The following is a 16,063-nucleotide window of genomic DNA, read 5'->3' on the forward strand; positions in this document are numbered from 1 at the left end:
TGCACATACTAACTGATATATAACATTCCCAATGAAGAAGATTCCTTGACCTGAGTCTGGTCTCAGGTGCTTGGTGCAAATCAGGATGTATGTATTCGTGCTCTGCTTATTGTAGTTAAGTAGCTCCTATTACCACTCTTCAGCATCAGTAAAATCACAAGCACACTTGGAATTTGCATACCCTGGCACCAGCAGTGGTAGCCCAGGAAAGGGACCAAGCCTTGTCTCCCCCTCCTCCCAGACACTATTCCCTGCCTCCGTGCTGCCTGATCCTTTTTTTTTTTTTTTTTTTTTTTTTTTTTTTGGCACAGGCCATTGTAAGGCTTCTCAGAGAGCTGATCTGGGAAACTGCCTGGGAAGAGCCAGGCTGCTTCTGTAAGTGGCCGTGATATTTTATAGCCCATTGAAGCATTTTTGAAGCTGCTTGTTAGGTAACTTCTAGTGTATATTTTAACAAGACACAGAACAACATCCTGTCTTCCCTTTTTAGCTTCTAGGACAATGGCTTGATGTAGAAAACTACTGTGCTATTACAGCTCTATGAGGAGTAGCTTGAAAAGTTGTGAAGCAAGCCGAATGTCATGGCACATCAAATTCCTTGTCTGAATCTGCTTTATGCCACAATCACCAACTTCCACTTTCAAATCTCTTAAATGGCTTCCAAGGAAAAAAAATACATTTCCTTTCCATCTAACCTTATGTGCTTTTCTGTCCTTTTTGAGGTAGGAGGGAGATGGATAAAGAAGCTTCACAATGAGTTGAATGTCAAGTAGGTTTTTATTTTGAAAAAATCACAAAGATATACAGCCTAAAGTAGCCTGCGTTTGTAGGTAGAAATAATATCTTTCATTAAACAAGCTACTAACACGGGGATACTGTGGAAAAGCTTTTAGACACACAAACATCTTTCAGATCTGAAGAAGTTGCCGTGTGACTGGAAACTTGTCTTCTTTTTTTCCAACTATATGGGTTGATTCAATTAGAGATGTCAGTTTTCTCATTTCGCTTTCTTATTTACAAGCAGCCACGTGTTCTTTTTTTGTGAGAATTTCCTTTTTATTTGTTTTGGTCTTTGGTTTTTTCCTTCTTCCACTGTTTTGTGTGTCACCTTCTCAGGTTTTGTAGATGAGTAGTATCACATGGTTGATAACAGTCTGGATTGTGGTGTCCAGATTTTTTCCCTGGGTAAGGTTCTGTTCTCTCCTTGTTCTTTCCTGCTCTTTTTTCCAAAGTCTGAATGTCAGTCCATAGTCAGTCCATAGTCTGAATGAACTGCTCTGGCAACCCACCTCACTCCCTGCTACCCTGTTTTGAGAGGACCAAATTTTTTTGCCATTCACAAAACCTGGCATCCATTTGGTTGCATTATGGGAGCATGCATGGCCACCAAGCCACGTGGGGGAGCTGCTTGCATCGCATGACAGGGCACTTGCCCCGTGTTTACAACACGCACAAAAGAATATGCAACTAACTGCATGATCATCAGAAGATGTTGGATCTTGAATTTTGGTTGTATGACTGATGCACATTGAGTTATAAGCTGAGGCAGAATTAGGGTCTATGAACCTGAAGTACCTCCGTCAGTCTAAAAAAATATTTAGAAGAGGCTGAATCTTGACTGTTTCTCTTAGTGCCGTTCTAGAAGGCCCTGACCCATTTTGTCACGAGGACTAATTCTTGGCTGCTCAAGAGCATACCTATTTTAAAAGAAGACCTAGTGAATGACTGATACTATTTTGCTCATTATTAAAGAAAGGAAGTGGAAAAAAATAGTGTTTTCTAAGCTCTCCTGAAGCTGTTACAGTAAGCTTAGGAGTGGATCTTTCCTACTGGAAACCAACTATGGATATTGACATAGTTTGTAGATGGGTTAACAAGTTTTGTTTAGGGTCAGAGAATCCTATTTGGCCTACCATGAATATCTTTGATAGTTTAAGCTCAAATTACACTTACGTATGACCTGTGAAGAAAAGCATTTAATTCAATTACTTCAAGCAAATTACCAAATAATAGACACGAAATGTAAAATCCATGTAAAAGTCCTGATACTGTCCTTTTTTTTTTTTTCAGCCTCTTCTGTCCTGGCTAGGTTGCTTTTGAGGCTGAAATTACCTTGTTTAAGTGAATTCAAGTATCTACAATACTGCAGTCTGCAAGCCATAACCAATAGTATAAAAGTACCCTGTGACTTAATTTATAGCTCTGATATAAAAAACCCAAACCTTTACCACAAATAAAGAATAGTCCTGCATTCCTTTGTTTCATCATCTCCCCTTCCGAAATGTAAATATCGTAATAAAAGCTGTTGTCTTGAAGACATGTCTATACTTACATGGTTCATCTGACTACCTCTGCATTTATACTAAGTGACTTTATATTTGGAAGTACATTCTTGTAATTGCATGTCTATTTACCAACTGCTTCCTCGATGTATAATAATTCCATCTGCGCATATTACTGATAATTTGGAATTCAATTTTCCTATCAAATAATCATTGTGTCATAAAGCTCTATAACCAGTACTTATTTTATATTTGATAACACAGTATAAAATAAATTATTACAGAATACTGAAAAAAAAATTTTTTTAAAGCTTTATTCAAGAGTCAGTGTAATTAGAGTTAGGAACACTAAATGTAACCTAATGGTGTGTGCAGTATCCTTGGAGGCTTTTTCCCCTGGCTAATAAGAAGCAAAGATTTCTGAATTTGCTGAGTGAGTATTTCACTAAGTAACTGGGAAAACAAGCATGAAAGCTACCATCTTCTCAAAACATTGACGTGAAAGTGTGATTTCTAAAATTTATTAGAACCTAAAGGAAGTTTTTATTATCATTATGTATAAATGCAGTAACTGTAGTAATTATGTTTACGTCAATACTGAGGCCTTTCCTACCCTGCATGAAGATACAGACTGCAGTCTGTGTTACTAGATCAACTGGATTTACTAAAAATTAGAATCCCTCTAGGGATGCTGCATGTTTTTGATAGATGACTGTGTATGTCTGTAGCTAGTCTCAACATAAGCAAATTTTTAAAACATTCAGGTTGCCAACACAGTAGCCCTTTTGTTCACGTCTCCTTTTTTTGTAAGAAATATATACTTATGTGCCCTGGATTTATCCTAAAGTAGGTGTTGTTTATAAATGAACTGCAGGAGTGAACATTTTTCAGAGAGGTAAAAGACAGACAGTTGGCTGTATGTAGACGGGCATTTCTTCATTTGCAGATGACTCACCAGAAAGAGACTGAAATTTTCATAATGACTTGTCATTCTCCTGTCACAATTTCGAATGTCTTTTTTCTTTCCAAAGGCAAAGGTTTATATGGTTGCAGCTGGGGTCATAGGAGGTGTGTATCTTCTTGGAATTGTCATTCTTTTTCTTGGAGTAAAGGAAAAAGATGGTAAGATATATTTAAGTATGCCTAGATTTAATAATAATAATAATTTCACATTCATCTCTGGAAAAGATTGTTATTTTATGTATTCTGCTCCTCTTAGATCCTTATGCCTTAAATTCAGACAGAGCAATTCCTTTTTGTAAGGGGCTTGGACTCACCATGAAGCATGGTCCATATGTGAAGCTTACAGCTTCATTTCTTCTCATCTCGACGGCAGTTCAGGTAACTTCGGACTCTCTAAGTCTGTGCGTTGGCCTCATTCCAGTCCCAGCATGGGAGAGTCTGCGGCAGCTAAAATGCAAATAACCTTTGGCTGGTGACTGGAGGTGGTGATCTAGGGGGTGGTGCCTTCCCCTACAAATCAGTAGGGAACCAAACCCCTTTTTTGGTGCCTGGGGTCTTGTGTGGCTGGAGATGGTTATTTCAAATGAGAAGCAAAACCAAAGTCCTGACCATTTAAAGATGGCTTCTTTTTTTTCTTTTTTCTTTTTTTTTTTTCATCAGAGGTGAGGAACTAGTCCTAGTGACCCAGATTAGGTCATTATATGTTATCCATCTATAGTCTCCTGTGGTTTCAGTTGCTTAGAGAATGTTTTTTCTCTTCTCTCTGTTCTCTATAGTGTGTGCCACTTCAAACCATTGCCCCTTTCCTTTGCATAGGTGGCTATTCTCAGATAGTGGCTGAACTCTTATGGAGTCTTTTGTGATGGAAGGCATTAGGTCAGAGTAAGATGATATTCAGAGGCAGGAGGTCTTACCTGTCTCAGAGCTAGATAGAGCTAATTTTCAAATGAGGACCTGCAGTTTAATGTAGCTCTCGCAAAAAGATGCAATACATCCTCCCATAGAGAGGAACTGTAGAAAAACTCAAAGCCACTCAGTAAGAAACACCTACTTCCCATAGTCCAGCAGTCTTTTTAAAGCTTCATTTTTCAGCTATGTTCAAGTCAGTGAATATGTTATTTTAACGTCAACCTGTACGTATCAGTTGAAGTTGGCTTTATTTTGAAAAGCAAATAATATTCACATTTTTGTCAACAGATTCTTAGTCACATGAGCCATTGATCAAGTGAATATCAAGACAGAGGGCAAGAACAGGGCATGTAAGAGGGCAGCACTGTGCTCACCAGCAGTCCTTGTGAATTAGTGAGTTCCTTGGAAGGGCTACTTAAAAGCCTGTTTGCCAAAGAAGCACCGAAGTTTCCTGTTGACCTGGATTTGGGCACAGTTAGTAGGCTGTCCTTTGCAGCATCTGTCAGTCGTTACTGGAAGGCCCAAGGGTGAGAAACAGTAGCAGAAGGATTTCTGCTTACAGCTGAGAGCTGCAGGCACTGAGAGCAACAGCAAAGACAGGGAGAAGATGAAAGATGAAAGGTCCCTTATGGTCCAGATCCTTTCAGCTTCCATTCAGTCAGTAAGGATACAGCGCACACCTAGTTGCTGGCAGCCAACTACTTTCTGGCAACATGCAGAGAGGAAAAGATCTTCTGTCAGTCCATATCTCTTTATTTTTCTATTTGTACAGACTGAAGCAGAGGTGTGATGGGAGGCAGAAGCTGGAAGCTGTATTGCTTCAGTTCAGCCAGCTTGGGCAACCCTTGCTATTGTTATTCAAGGGAGGGACACTGACTTCATGGAATTTAGTGAGTGGATTGCTGATAAGCGAAGGAACAGGCAGGTAAAGATGCATTAGTCACAATCCCAGAGCGTGATATTCTACATCTAAAATGAAGGCAGCGTAAACTGGGACACAAGCTAGGGAAGGCTTTGGTGGCAATGGAGAAGAGATATAACTTTTATCCTAATTTGTATACAGATGATTGGCCGCTTATAGTCTACAAGTGCACAAAGGAGCAAGAGTTGATCATACTGCTGTGGCATGAGTATTAAATTCTCCTCTGTCATCCCACTGCTGCAGAACTGCTGGAAATGGGCCCGAACCATATTCTGGTGTTTAGAACCCCCCGAGTTCTGCAAAAGCATGGTGGCAGTGGCTTCATCTGTCATTATAACACAGTGCAGCTACATCCTCCCGTCCAATGAGTACTCACTTACGGAGATATCTGACCCAAGGCTACAATCCATAGCCGAGGTTGTATACAAAAGCAGCAGTTAGCTGCTTTACTACAGGAAGTTGCCATGAGTGTAATTCCAGCCAAAGAGTAACTTATTTTGGAGTCAGAGCTTCTGATTAAAGATTTATGGCATTGCTATGGAAAAGGAAGGGCAATTTCTTGCAGTAATCTGCAGCTGTGGCTGTGACAACACCACAAGGCAATTGCAACATAGAGAATAAAGCTTTGAGACAGAATCCTCTTGTAAGGCAGTTCCCATTTTGGTTGTTTTTGTGCTGTATTAGGTGCACGGTTTACCTCTTGCTTGCCCGAATATTATTGACATAGCAATAGGGACAGCAGGAGAGTTACCGCTTCTTTAAATTTTTGCAAATGAGGAAAGAATGAGACTCCCAAATCCTACACTTAACAAATCAGTCACCAGCTATGTTTGGCTAGTATGGAGTGTGATGTCATTTTGGTCTTTTTTATTTTTCCTTTCTTTTTTTGTGGTCACCATATATCTTCAATTCAACAGCTGGAGCAGAGCAACTTTGTCCTGTTCTGCACTCATGCTGCTGGTCTTCGCAATCACTTCCAGTATTTGGTGGTGACCATCTTGGTGAGTTGCACTTCTCTCCCATCTTTTTATTTGATAGCTAGTTCTGACTGGTTTTTGGCACAAAACAGCAGAAGACAAGAACAGTTTTTTGTCTAGACAGAGCTGTTAAGAAGCTACACTATCTTTTGCATTGTCTGTTTGAAATAAAGCTGATGTTCCCTACTGTACTAAAAAATTAATGCTTTGGAGCTTTTAATTCATTCCTTGTTGCTTTTACCTGTAAGGCACTTCCTGCTCCTATAAACGACAAAAGCTGCTGCCAGAAAGGAGGTCTGGAATTTTAGCTTCCTTTTCCCTTTCCCCAGTCTAATATACTGAAAACTAAACAACTTTAATTGCAGTATTCATATGCGTGAGCCTTCTGCGCTAGGCAGCTTGCAAGGATAAATATTTAAAATATCCAGAGATGTCAAGATTCCTCTGTAGAGCAATTGGCAGTGTGATAAAAAGATCCTTTTACAGAACCTTTTTTCTTGACATGCAGAGGTAGAATTCTGCTTGCTTAGGTGATACTTATAACTGAGGTTACACACTGTTCCTATATTGCATTATTTACTTTATAATTACAAGTAGTATTAGTTGAAAACTGCCATTTTCATCCCTCTGACCACAGTCCTTTAAACACAAGTAGAACAATAAATGATGCATAGTTACTGGGATGTGCATGTACTGTAGTTTTGAAATATTTTGTAAAGAGTTTGTCTACCATATAGAATACTGCAGCAGTCATTTTCAGGGAAGCTGTTGCATGACTTCTGACCCATTCGATACAGAGACTTTGTGGAACCATCTTAGGGGAACGTCATTTCCACTACTTGGTTGCAGCCTCCCACCCTTTCTACCCCTTTTTGATTCTTCCTTTCCCACATTATAAGAAAGAGGTTTTCCAGTGATTAAAACCAAAATGTTGGAGAGCAAGGGATGACTGTTGGGTATCTTAAGCCTCTGCAAGTAATGGATGCCAAGAAGAGAGACAAGAGATGGTAGAGTTAAAGTTAGTAAAGAGTGGAATATAACTGTAACCATGAGATAACAATTGAATTTAGGTCAATTGTAAGACTGTCAATAGTAGCAGTACTTCGGTGTATTGGTACTATGTTGCCTGTGCTTATTGCTGCTACCAAGTGAGTATTACAGTATGTGACAGGGTACTGTTGACTGTAGGTGATTGAACAACTCTTACAGGTTGTTCCTAAGAATAAACATGTAGTATGGGATATGTACTCTAAGTATGTCTTAAGATAAGTATAGCTTGTGCTTCAGCTTTTCTCCTGTACAATGAAGCAGAGCTTAATTCACTTGTCATTTGTCAGGTTTGGATCATGAGGCAAAAGGCATTAGCACTATGACTATTTGCGATATGTTTGAACTTTAATGACTGTGTCATGTATAGCTTTAACTGCTGTGGCTTACATTAGGAAAAGGAAATGTTAAGATACTGCCTTCTGTGGAAAACCCTCTCATGGATAGCTTTAGTTTGTAATACATAATAGGGAATCAAAACCAAAAAAATCACTCAAAGGATGAGGAGAAACAGGAATCTGCAAGTTCATCTTCCTTTCAGACCTCAATGCATTAGACAAAAAGATGTATGTGAGCGCTACAGCTGCAGAAGACAGTGGCAGTAAGCACGGTACAGATACGGTTTTTTGTCAATTTTAGGTATCAGCAGCTGTGAGCATTCCTTTCTGGCAGAAGTTTCTGCAGCGATTTGGCAAGAAGTGTGCAGCATGTGGGATTTCGGTAAGCAAATCCTTTGAGAAAAAAATCTGCTTGTGCTTACTTCATTTGACAACTGGAGCGACTTCAGGAGCTTATAACCTCAAGCTACCTGAAACTTGCTCAGTTTCAGAGTTCGTTTTAAATCATTATACCAAAGTTCAGACAGATTCCAAGTTTCCAAGAGAAACTTTTGAGAAATGGATTGATGCTGAAAGGAGGTCCCAGCTTCTTTAAGAATCTGCACAACATCTGCATTTCACTGGTCTCAGAACTGAACCCCAATGAGGTTTTATAAATTCAGATTTGTGTTGCCTCGAGTTGACAAGTTATCTGTTGTACAAGGCTTGTTTTGTCTTTGTATATGGTGCTGTGTTGATCACATCTGTAATTCAGTCACAGAGGAGGAAACAGAAGTCTGTTACACATCCTTCTTTAGAAATGTAAGTAGGCAGCGGTGCCCACATCCCTCTGAACAGAGATGGACAGTTATTAGCAAAGTAAAGAAATAGGTGACCTACCTGAGAAAAGAAGCCTAGTTTAACTTTGACACAACTCTGCAAAGCCAGCTCAGTGAGCCTGCCCTCGTCTCTGATGGATTATTTTAAGTCCTTCACTTAGTGCAGACAGCAGCAATTTTCTGTTATCATCCTCAGTGAGTCATTGTATAGGCCTGTTCCTCCCCATTTTTCCCCTGTTTACCTTCAATTACTTATGAAAGAGGAAAGAAAAATTGTCTGCCTTGTGCACAGCAAAGCATGAGGAGTTGGAAAATCCAGCCTGAAACTATATGTCAAAGTCTGAACAAAGCTGAAATGTTTAGGTCTGGTGACAATTGTTGAATATAATTAAACAGTTATGATTTTTGGAATTAAAATCTCTGTTTTGGAATGACTTCCAAAGAATCAGAAGTAACTTTAAAACCCAAGTTCCAAATCTGCTGAATCGTTATCCGTTTTGAGGTAAGCGTCTGGAATCCAAGTCCCATCCTCATTTCTTTTTACCACTTGAACAAAGAGAATTGCCAAAAGCAGTATTGGACCATTGACTGGACCAGGGAATGCAGATTTCCTCCTTAGGAAATCTCCTCCTCTGTCTACTTGGCTACGAAAAATGCTTTCTTCAACCAACTTGGCTCTATAAATTTAGTTTAACATGACTGGAAAGCCTGTCAGCACCTCTGTAAACATGGTTTAACTTAATTTTACAGTTGAGTTGCTTGACTGTATTATGGTCTAAGTGGGGGCTGAATTGAAAAAAAGCCACCTCTCTATTTCACCTTGTAGACATTACTCAAGGGACTCAGTGTGTGCTCAGTGATGGATTTTGTCTGGCAACGCGTCACAAGGGCTTCCTATCCTACCACCTTGTGGGATCTGTACAACTAATCTGTTCTCTCTCAATGTGAAATAAAATCACGTCATTTAAGGCTCCTATGTTTGTTACTGGGGAATGTTCTTCTGGAAGGGAAGGAGACGGGAGAAAACATGATTTTTCTCCAAAACCTTACTCATCTTTCAGGATGAAGATGTAATTTCTAATTCAGTTTCCTGAAAAAAAAAAAATCCACACTGCTCCAGAATAATTTTTCCTGTTAAAGTGGTTCTATGTTGAAGAGACCTCTGAAAGAGCATACGAGACAGGGTAGGTAGATAAGCAATAAGAATCTTGGCTTCCTTCCACTGATATTGCTCCCTTTTTACTTATTCCTCCACAAGAGATGACCAACAGTCTAAGTACTGACTAAGTATCTAGACTTGCTAGAAGTCTAAAACCTAGACTTTCTGGAAGTACAGTGTCACACCCAAGCAGGATCCTTGATAGCATTCTTCCCATGATCAGGTTGGTGCACAGGCTAGAAATTATTCTCTTCTGTTTATTTGCTTCTGCTTCTACGTGCTACGTTCATTTAGATTGTCTGCTCTGCCCTCATGGGGCAAACGTTGAACTTACACTCAACAAGTCTTCCAGCTGGTGACTGGAGGTGAAGTTGCCATGAGAAATTTTAAGTGTGGCAGCTTGTTGGTTCCTGGTTTTGGCAAGATGTCTAAAAGTGGAAGATCTCTCTCTCACACAACTCTAGCTTCCATCCTAGCCAATAATAGCTTTTGGTTGTTGGTTTTGGAGGATTTAGTAAAAAATAAAAACAAATCCAAAAATCCCCCCCAGTCTTTTCACCTTCCCACACATACGCAATTGTTTATTTGCCATCTATCAGCACCGTGCAGCATGGAGGCACGCCCTTGGATCAGTCCTGGCTGTGCAGCCCCTCTTCTACTCTCCCATCCCTATTTCCACTCACATCCTAGCTCAGCCTTTTCCTGATTTGCCCTTCATAATGTGCTGCTGCACAGGCCAGTACCACCTTTAGCATCCCAGTAGTGTCACCTTCCGTAGTCCCGTCAGGGAACGGATGGAAGACACATGATAACTGTAGGATATTGTTTATGACTCGGAGGGCAGCAGCCCTGTGACCAGGGAGCAGGGTGCCAATAATGGAGTATTTGCTTTACAAGTAGGAAAGGAGATGCATTAGCTGTTTATTGCAGCAGGAACACTGCCCCCATGATTGCACTACCATCGCATGAGTGAGACTTTAGGGCATTGTAGCTTCAGTCCTGCGGGCCGTGCTTCTCTTTCAGTAGAAAATTACAGTTACAATGATTATTATTATCGATCTAGATTTTTGTTTAAGTGCTTTGGTTTCTGAGTGGGTGCCCCATGTGGAGCATAAGGCAGTCATAAAATTGCTTATAGGGAACATAAAATCTTGTATTGCTGGAGTGCTCTCTTGTGGTGAAATAACGATTTTGCCACAACATTGGGCTAATGCAAGGATTATCTGTCCGTGCTGGGAACTTGCAGTCAGGAAAGGTTATTTTCTGCCTCCTTGGGTTAGGAGCGAATGCTTTAGATGGGAAATGCATTTAAAACATAAACATAATGGATTAGACTCCAGGACTCCCAGAATCACTTATCATACAGAACTGTAAATAGCAGTGCTTAGGGGAATCACTCTCTGTGAAAGCTCTTCTCATACTCTCAGCTCCCAAGCTACAAGTATAGAGGATTGAAACACTTAATGTTAAACTAATCCCCCATCATTAAAAAGCCCTGTAGATAAGCCTCTGGTTCTGGATTCTACATGTGCTGTGCCCATGGTTCATAGGCGTGGGAGGTGGAGCATGTGATGGGTATGGGACAGCTGGGCTGTATGCATTCAGTCAGCATTTAAAATAGTGGATTTTGAATCCTGTAAGCCCATTGCCTTAAGTTGAAGTTGAGGAAATCTGGCGGTTTTAAGTACTGCCAGTACTTAAAATTTTGAGCATCCCAAATTAGTTTGGTTTTGAGGGTAGCCTTAGTGACAATGTCATGAGCTTATCTGTCTGTGCGGAGTGGGGGTAAACCACACTGCCTTCTTGGTTTTAGTTATTGTGAAGTACCTAGACTGCTTTAAAGTGGTCATTGGAAATGAAGGTGTAAGCAAACTTTTCTTTTGAATGATCAAGACTCAAGGTGATCTCTGAAACTGGATTTTTAAAGTTTTAAACGACCATTGAACCCCTACCCCTCCCTTTGAAATGCAGTGTGATGATGGTTTTGTGTCCAATAGTAGATTAAATGGTTCCACTGGCATAGAATAGAAACTGGTCATCTCTATTACTAAAGGTAGAAAAATCTTAGCACAAGCTGATTAGCAATCTCAAAACAAGTATCAGGGCACAGTTTGGGAACTGACCCACTTAAGGGCTCTTCACAAAAAGTATTTTTATATCGCCACACTTCTTCTGGGGACTGTGAATGTTCAGGAGCATGAATGTGGCCAGAATGTGCTGTTGGGACTGTTTAATTACTAGTGCAGTTATAGCCCTAATAATGCTAACAGAGAAGGCACGTCCTATTTTTCTCCGATTCTTCTGGATAGGTAAATACAGATTGGCTCAGGGCTCTTTGTAAGTAATGTTTCACCAAAATAATGAGGTGTTGCTGTGCGTGAACTGTTTCGTAATATAATGTTACATTTTGAAGGGAACAATCTATATACCATTGAGCAGTGGATACTGTAAGTTAGATGTACTGTTTTTCTTCTTCCTCAGTGGATGATTCCTTTTGCAGTCATGCTAGTGACCATTCCAAACCTGATCCTGGCATACTTCGTGGCCTTCGTCTCTGGTCTGAGCATTGCAGCATCTCTTCTGTTGCCATGGTAGGAGAATTTTACATTTGAGGTAGGGAAACGGGTATAGGTCTACATTACATGCATGTACTACGGCATGGAATTTGCCTCTGAAAGAGACAGTATTTGTCAAGAGTCACTTCTTCCAATAATCTTTTTCTGCTTTTGTAATGAGGGCTATTTGCAATGATGTGACTTTGTTTGCCCTGTTGTTAACAACTTATGTCTACTGTAGGTGTAGCGGTTCTTCATACATAAGAGTATGTAGATGAATCAACAATCTAAGTAGCTATAGAACTTCTGATAACATTAAATCAATGGCTTAGGTTTGGTTTCTAACAGAACTACAGGAATGTTGAAGTTAGATAACTCAATTAATGCAGAGCAATTAAGAACATACCAGAGGAAGCATAAACCAAGCTATGTGTATCCCTGCTTGAGCAGTCCTCTCTTATAGATCAAATAACACAAGGATTTGATTAAAAGAAACTGAGAATTCAAGGTCCTTTGTGGGGAAAAAGCTACTCAAGGATGAGCAGGATGGGATGGTTTGTCTCCAGAGAGAATAATTATTGTTCAGGTCAAATTGACCAGAAAGCAAGACTGTTGCTGAGAGCTGTTTTGCGTTACTCATTTGTACAATGCCCTGAAAACTCCAAGACATCATGGAAAAACGGGTTGAAATAAGCTGTCAGATGACAAGCTTTTCTGCACAGAGGGTGAGAAGCCCTTTTTCCAACAGTAAATTATGACATGTATTGGAAATAAAATGTCAATTCACAATTGACATTTGAGCAGCTTCCGTTCTGATTCCCCATTACCAAATTCAGTCTCTTTCAAGTAGAGAGAAAATAGGCCTCATTGGTTTCTGAAAATTTTGTTAGCTTGTCAAAAGGTTATTTCAGAGTGAAACTATTCAGAGATTCAGAGTTCCTCAAGATCTTAAGAAATGTGGGTTTTGTTGTTCTTTTTTTTAATATCACAACTTCTGATCGGAATGACAATCAGTCTAAAGAATCCTGTCACTTCCCAGCAAGCGTTTGATAGTTTTTCAGTGGTTTTCTACTTTGTAATATGTGGCCATGTATTTCTTACACGGATTTTTGCCCTCCTGTCCAGCAGCAGGACTTTTTGAATTGGAGTCTTTCATGTGTATGACTACATTAAAAAAAAAAGAAGGAGGGCTGTACTCCTTTGGTAAGTTTGGAATTTGAGAAGAGATTTTGGCTTGAGTTTTGCTTTTATCTCTAGGTCAATGCTGCCTGATGTTGTTGATAACTTCCGCCTGCAGAATCCTCATGGAAAAGGACATGAAACTATTTTCTATTCTTCCTATGTTTTCTTTACCAAGATGTCAGCAGGAATTGGCTTAGGAATTTCAGCAGCAGGACTGGAGTAAGTAATGCTGTTTGCACTTAGTGGATCTACTTTGAAAGCATTCTGAGGTTTCTCCACCTTTACCCTGTAGAGTTAATTGCCTTGTTGCCCTAAGCCTGAAAGTGCCAGCAGCTCCAGATGTCTGACCACTAAAGACGGGATTGTTATCATCTAAGCCAGACTACAGAGCATTAAGTCGCCTGCCCTAACATGTTTCAGTTCAGAACGACCTGACTTCCCTTTAGGTTTTCCTCTTTCCAAATTACTTATGTAAATTTTAGTGGTTTATATGAATAAAGAACTAAACATGAAAGCTCAGCAGATGAAGGTCCCCCACATTGTGCATTCCCTGTTGCATCTGGGTTGGACTACGTATACGAGCTTGTAAGTCTTCACATGAATTGGAGTGCTTTCAGGGGTGCCTAGTGGCCTGTTCATCATAAAAGGATCAACAATTCCTGCCTGGTTTTAGGCAACTGGACACTGATCAGAGTCAGGAACAGAGTCTTTCTTGCAGCTCTGCCCATCACCTAGACCGTGTCAGTTTGGAAGATATTTTGTGTCCTCCTTCCACTTTTGCCTTGCCTTGCTTTTGTGCGTGACCTGGCAGGAAGAGCCTGTAGCTGCTACAGCACACACGTACACAATAAACTCTTAGAAGGGAACTTGTCTGAAGTACTCTAGCCCTTGGATCCAAGTTAGGTTTTGGTAACCAGAATGTTTTGCTTCAGGGCCTTCAGCTGAAACTGTTGAGTAACGGGCAGTGCTTGGCTGAACATTTTGGGCTTAGGAATTTTAGATGCTTACTGCTAACACCCTCAAACAAATCACTGCTCACCAATTAGCCCCTTTTCAATTGCATTCCAGTTATCTCCCAGCAATTTGCCAAGGCAGATGTTTATGGGAGAACACCGAGTGATGCTAAATGAGCTATAGCTTTCATAGGTGCATATTCAGAGGAAAATAAACTCATTCCACAAGTTGGAAATGTGAATGTGAGTATATCAACAGTTGTTGCACTGCATGGAAGCCCTGAATCAATGAACTCTAAGTGTGTGCCTAACTCTAAGCACTTGAGCAAATTTTTCTATCTTGAGAAGAGTGCTTAAGTGTGTGTTTAAATTAAAGTTAATTATTGCTGTTGAAATTGGTCAGATTACTTGCATACTTTTAAAGCATAATACTTTGCTGAATATGAATAGGAAACACATAACAGATCAATTTCCTTACATGGGATTCCGTGCTCCTCTTAGTAGTTAAATGTTATATCATAATAATGAGAAAATACTGAGGTAATGCAGTTATCTGAAATCAAGCACAAAAATGAGATTCGAAAAACAAGACTTGAAACATGTAGTGAGGGAGAGGAAAAAAGAGAGGTGTAGAAAAAAATGGGAGCAAAGTTTTGAAGAGTGCTGGGGGAAAGAAGGGAGCCTTCTGAAGAATAAATGCCTTTTAGCTTTGGACGTACACACACCACTCTCATTTGCATTTGTTTAGGTTTACTGGATACAAGCCAGGGATATGCAGACAGTCTGACGATGTGATCCTCACACTGAAAATCCTCATTGGAGCGGTCCCTGCTATCCTCATCCTTGTAGGTCTATTTATACTTCTTTTCTACCCAATCACTGAAGAAAGTCGGAAAGAAACAAAGCTTGCACTTGAAGTGTTAAGGTAGGTTTGAACTGGCAGCAAACAGCAGTAATAGGACGACAGCATCTCTTAGTCGTACTGGGCAAAAAATTATTAGGTCCCAATATAGACCTCTATGGTCCTTACAACAAAACAAAACAACACTCGATTAGTTGAATTATTAACTGAATGGTACCATTACATGCTTCGGCATCTTATTTTTGTAGTGTAGTACTACCTGCGTAGAGGACCATTTATCAGATATATCAGCTGCTGTGTTTTGCTTTCTCTCTGGGCTGGCACACAAAGCACTATTGTGGTACAGCGTTTCAAGCCAGAAATGAAGAATATTCCACATAGATTAAATTCCTGACAAAAATGTGAATAGTTACAATTTCCTTGTATACAGAAGAAAATGGGGTTCTTGACTGCATTCTTGGTGTTTATGGCATATAAGAAACATCCAAACCATTTAGAGGCGTAGGCAGGAAAGATCATGGGAGAAAAAGAAAGGACAGCTTTGAGCTGTTCTTTCCCCTTTTACCCTATCGCTCTCTTCCTCCCCTTTCCTCCCGCTCCAAAGAAAATCTTGCCTAGCTCAAAATCATCCATTCTGTCGAGTGAAGCCTTGGTATACTGAGGACATACATAAGAACAGTCTATCCTAGCAGATTGGTGGATTAAATATCAAAATATGTTGTTACTCTGTCTTGTTTTTATTATCCCAAGTTACTGGAACTGGAAACTGATTTCCACGCTAAGGGATCAATTCCAAGGTCTCAGCATGGGTATCTGGGACCAATTAATTTCCCTAAAGTATCTAAGATGCCTGTGTGGGGTTGGCAGATATGCTACAGGCCTCTCGGGCACCAGCTGCTTTCTCGAGTGGCTGCTGCAGACCGGAGGGGACAGGCTAAACAATCTAAAATGGGACTGGTCCCTCTGTTTAGGTACTTTAGTTACTGTCCATAACGACCACACCTTAATGGTGGTTTTCAGCTTTTTGAGATTGCCAAACTAGCTTGATTAGTTAGTAATAAAAGCCAGAAGTCTCTTCACCTGTTCACTAAAAGCA

The 16,063-nt window shown here is 40.1% G+C and overlaps 1 protein-coding gene across 5 annotated transcripts in view; it reads left to right on the forward strand.

The window, feature by feature from the left end:
• Positions 1 to 16,063, forward strand: part of MFSD2B (MFSD2 lysolipid transporter B, sphingolipid) — a 40,511-nt gene that overhangs the window by 21,924 nt on the left and 2,524 nt on the right. For 3 of the 5 annotated variants that reach the window (XM_054197155.1, XM_054197156.1, XM_054197154.1), the window contains exons 7-13: positions 3,314 to 3,404; positions 3,502 to 3,623; positions 5,994 to 6,077; positions 7,740 to 7,820; positions 11,897 to 12,006; positions 13,228 to 13,371; positions 14,854 to 15,030. In XM_054197155.1, the coding sequence (XP_054053130.1) occupies positions 3,314 to 3,404; positions 3,502 to 3,623; positions 5,994 to 6,077; positions 7,740 to 7,820; positions 11,897 to 12,006; positions 13,228 to 13,371; positions 14,854 to 15,030 (809 nt within the window). The remainder of the gene's footprint in view (positions 1 to 3,313; positions 3,405 to 3,501; positions 3,624 to 5,993; positions 6,078 to 7,739; positions 7,821 to 11,896; positions 12,007 to 13,227; positions 13,372 to 14,853; positions 15,031 to 16,063) is intronic. The other 2 variants (XM_054197158.1, XM_054197159.1) reach the window with 2 other exon arrangements.

The sequence above is a fragment of the Rissa tridactyla genome, chromosome 3, assembly GCF_028500815.1.
Source record: "Rissa tridactyla isolate bRisTri1 chromosome 3, bRisTri1.patW.cur.20221130, whole genome shotgun sequence".
In the NCBI taxonomy this organism is placed as follows: Eukaryota; Metazoa; Chordata; class Aves; order Charadriiformes; family Laridae; genus Rissa; species Rissa tridactyla.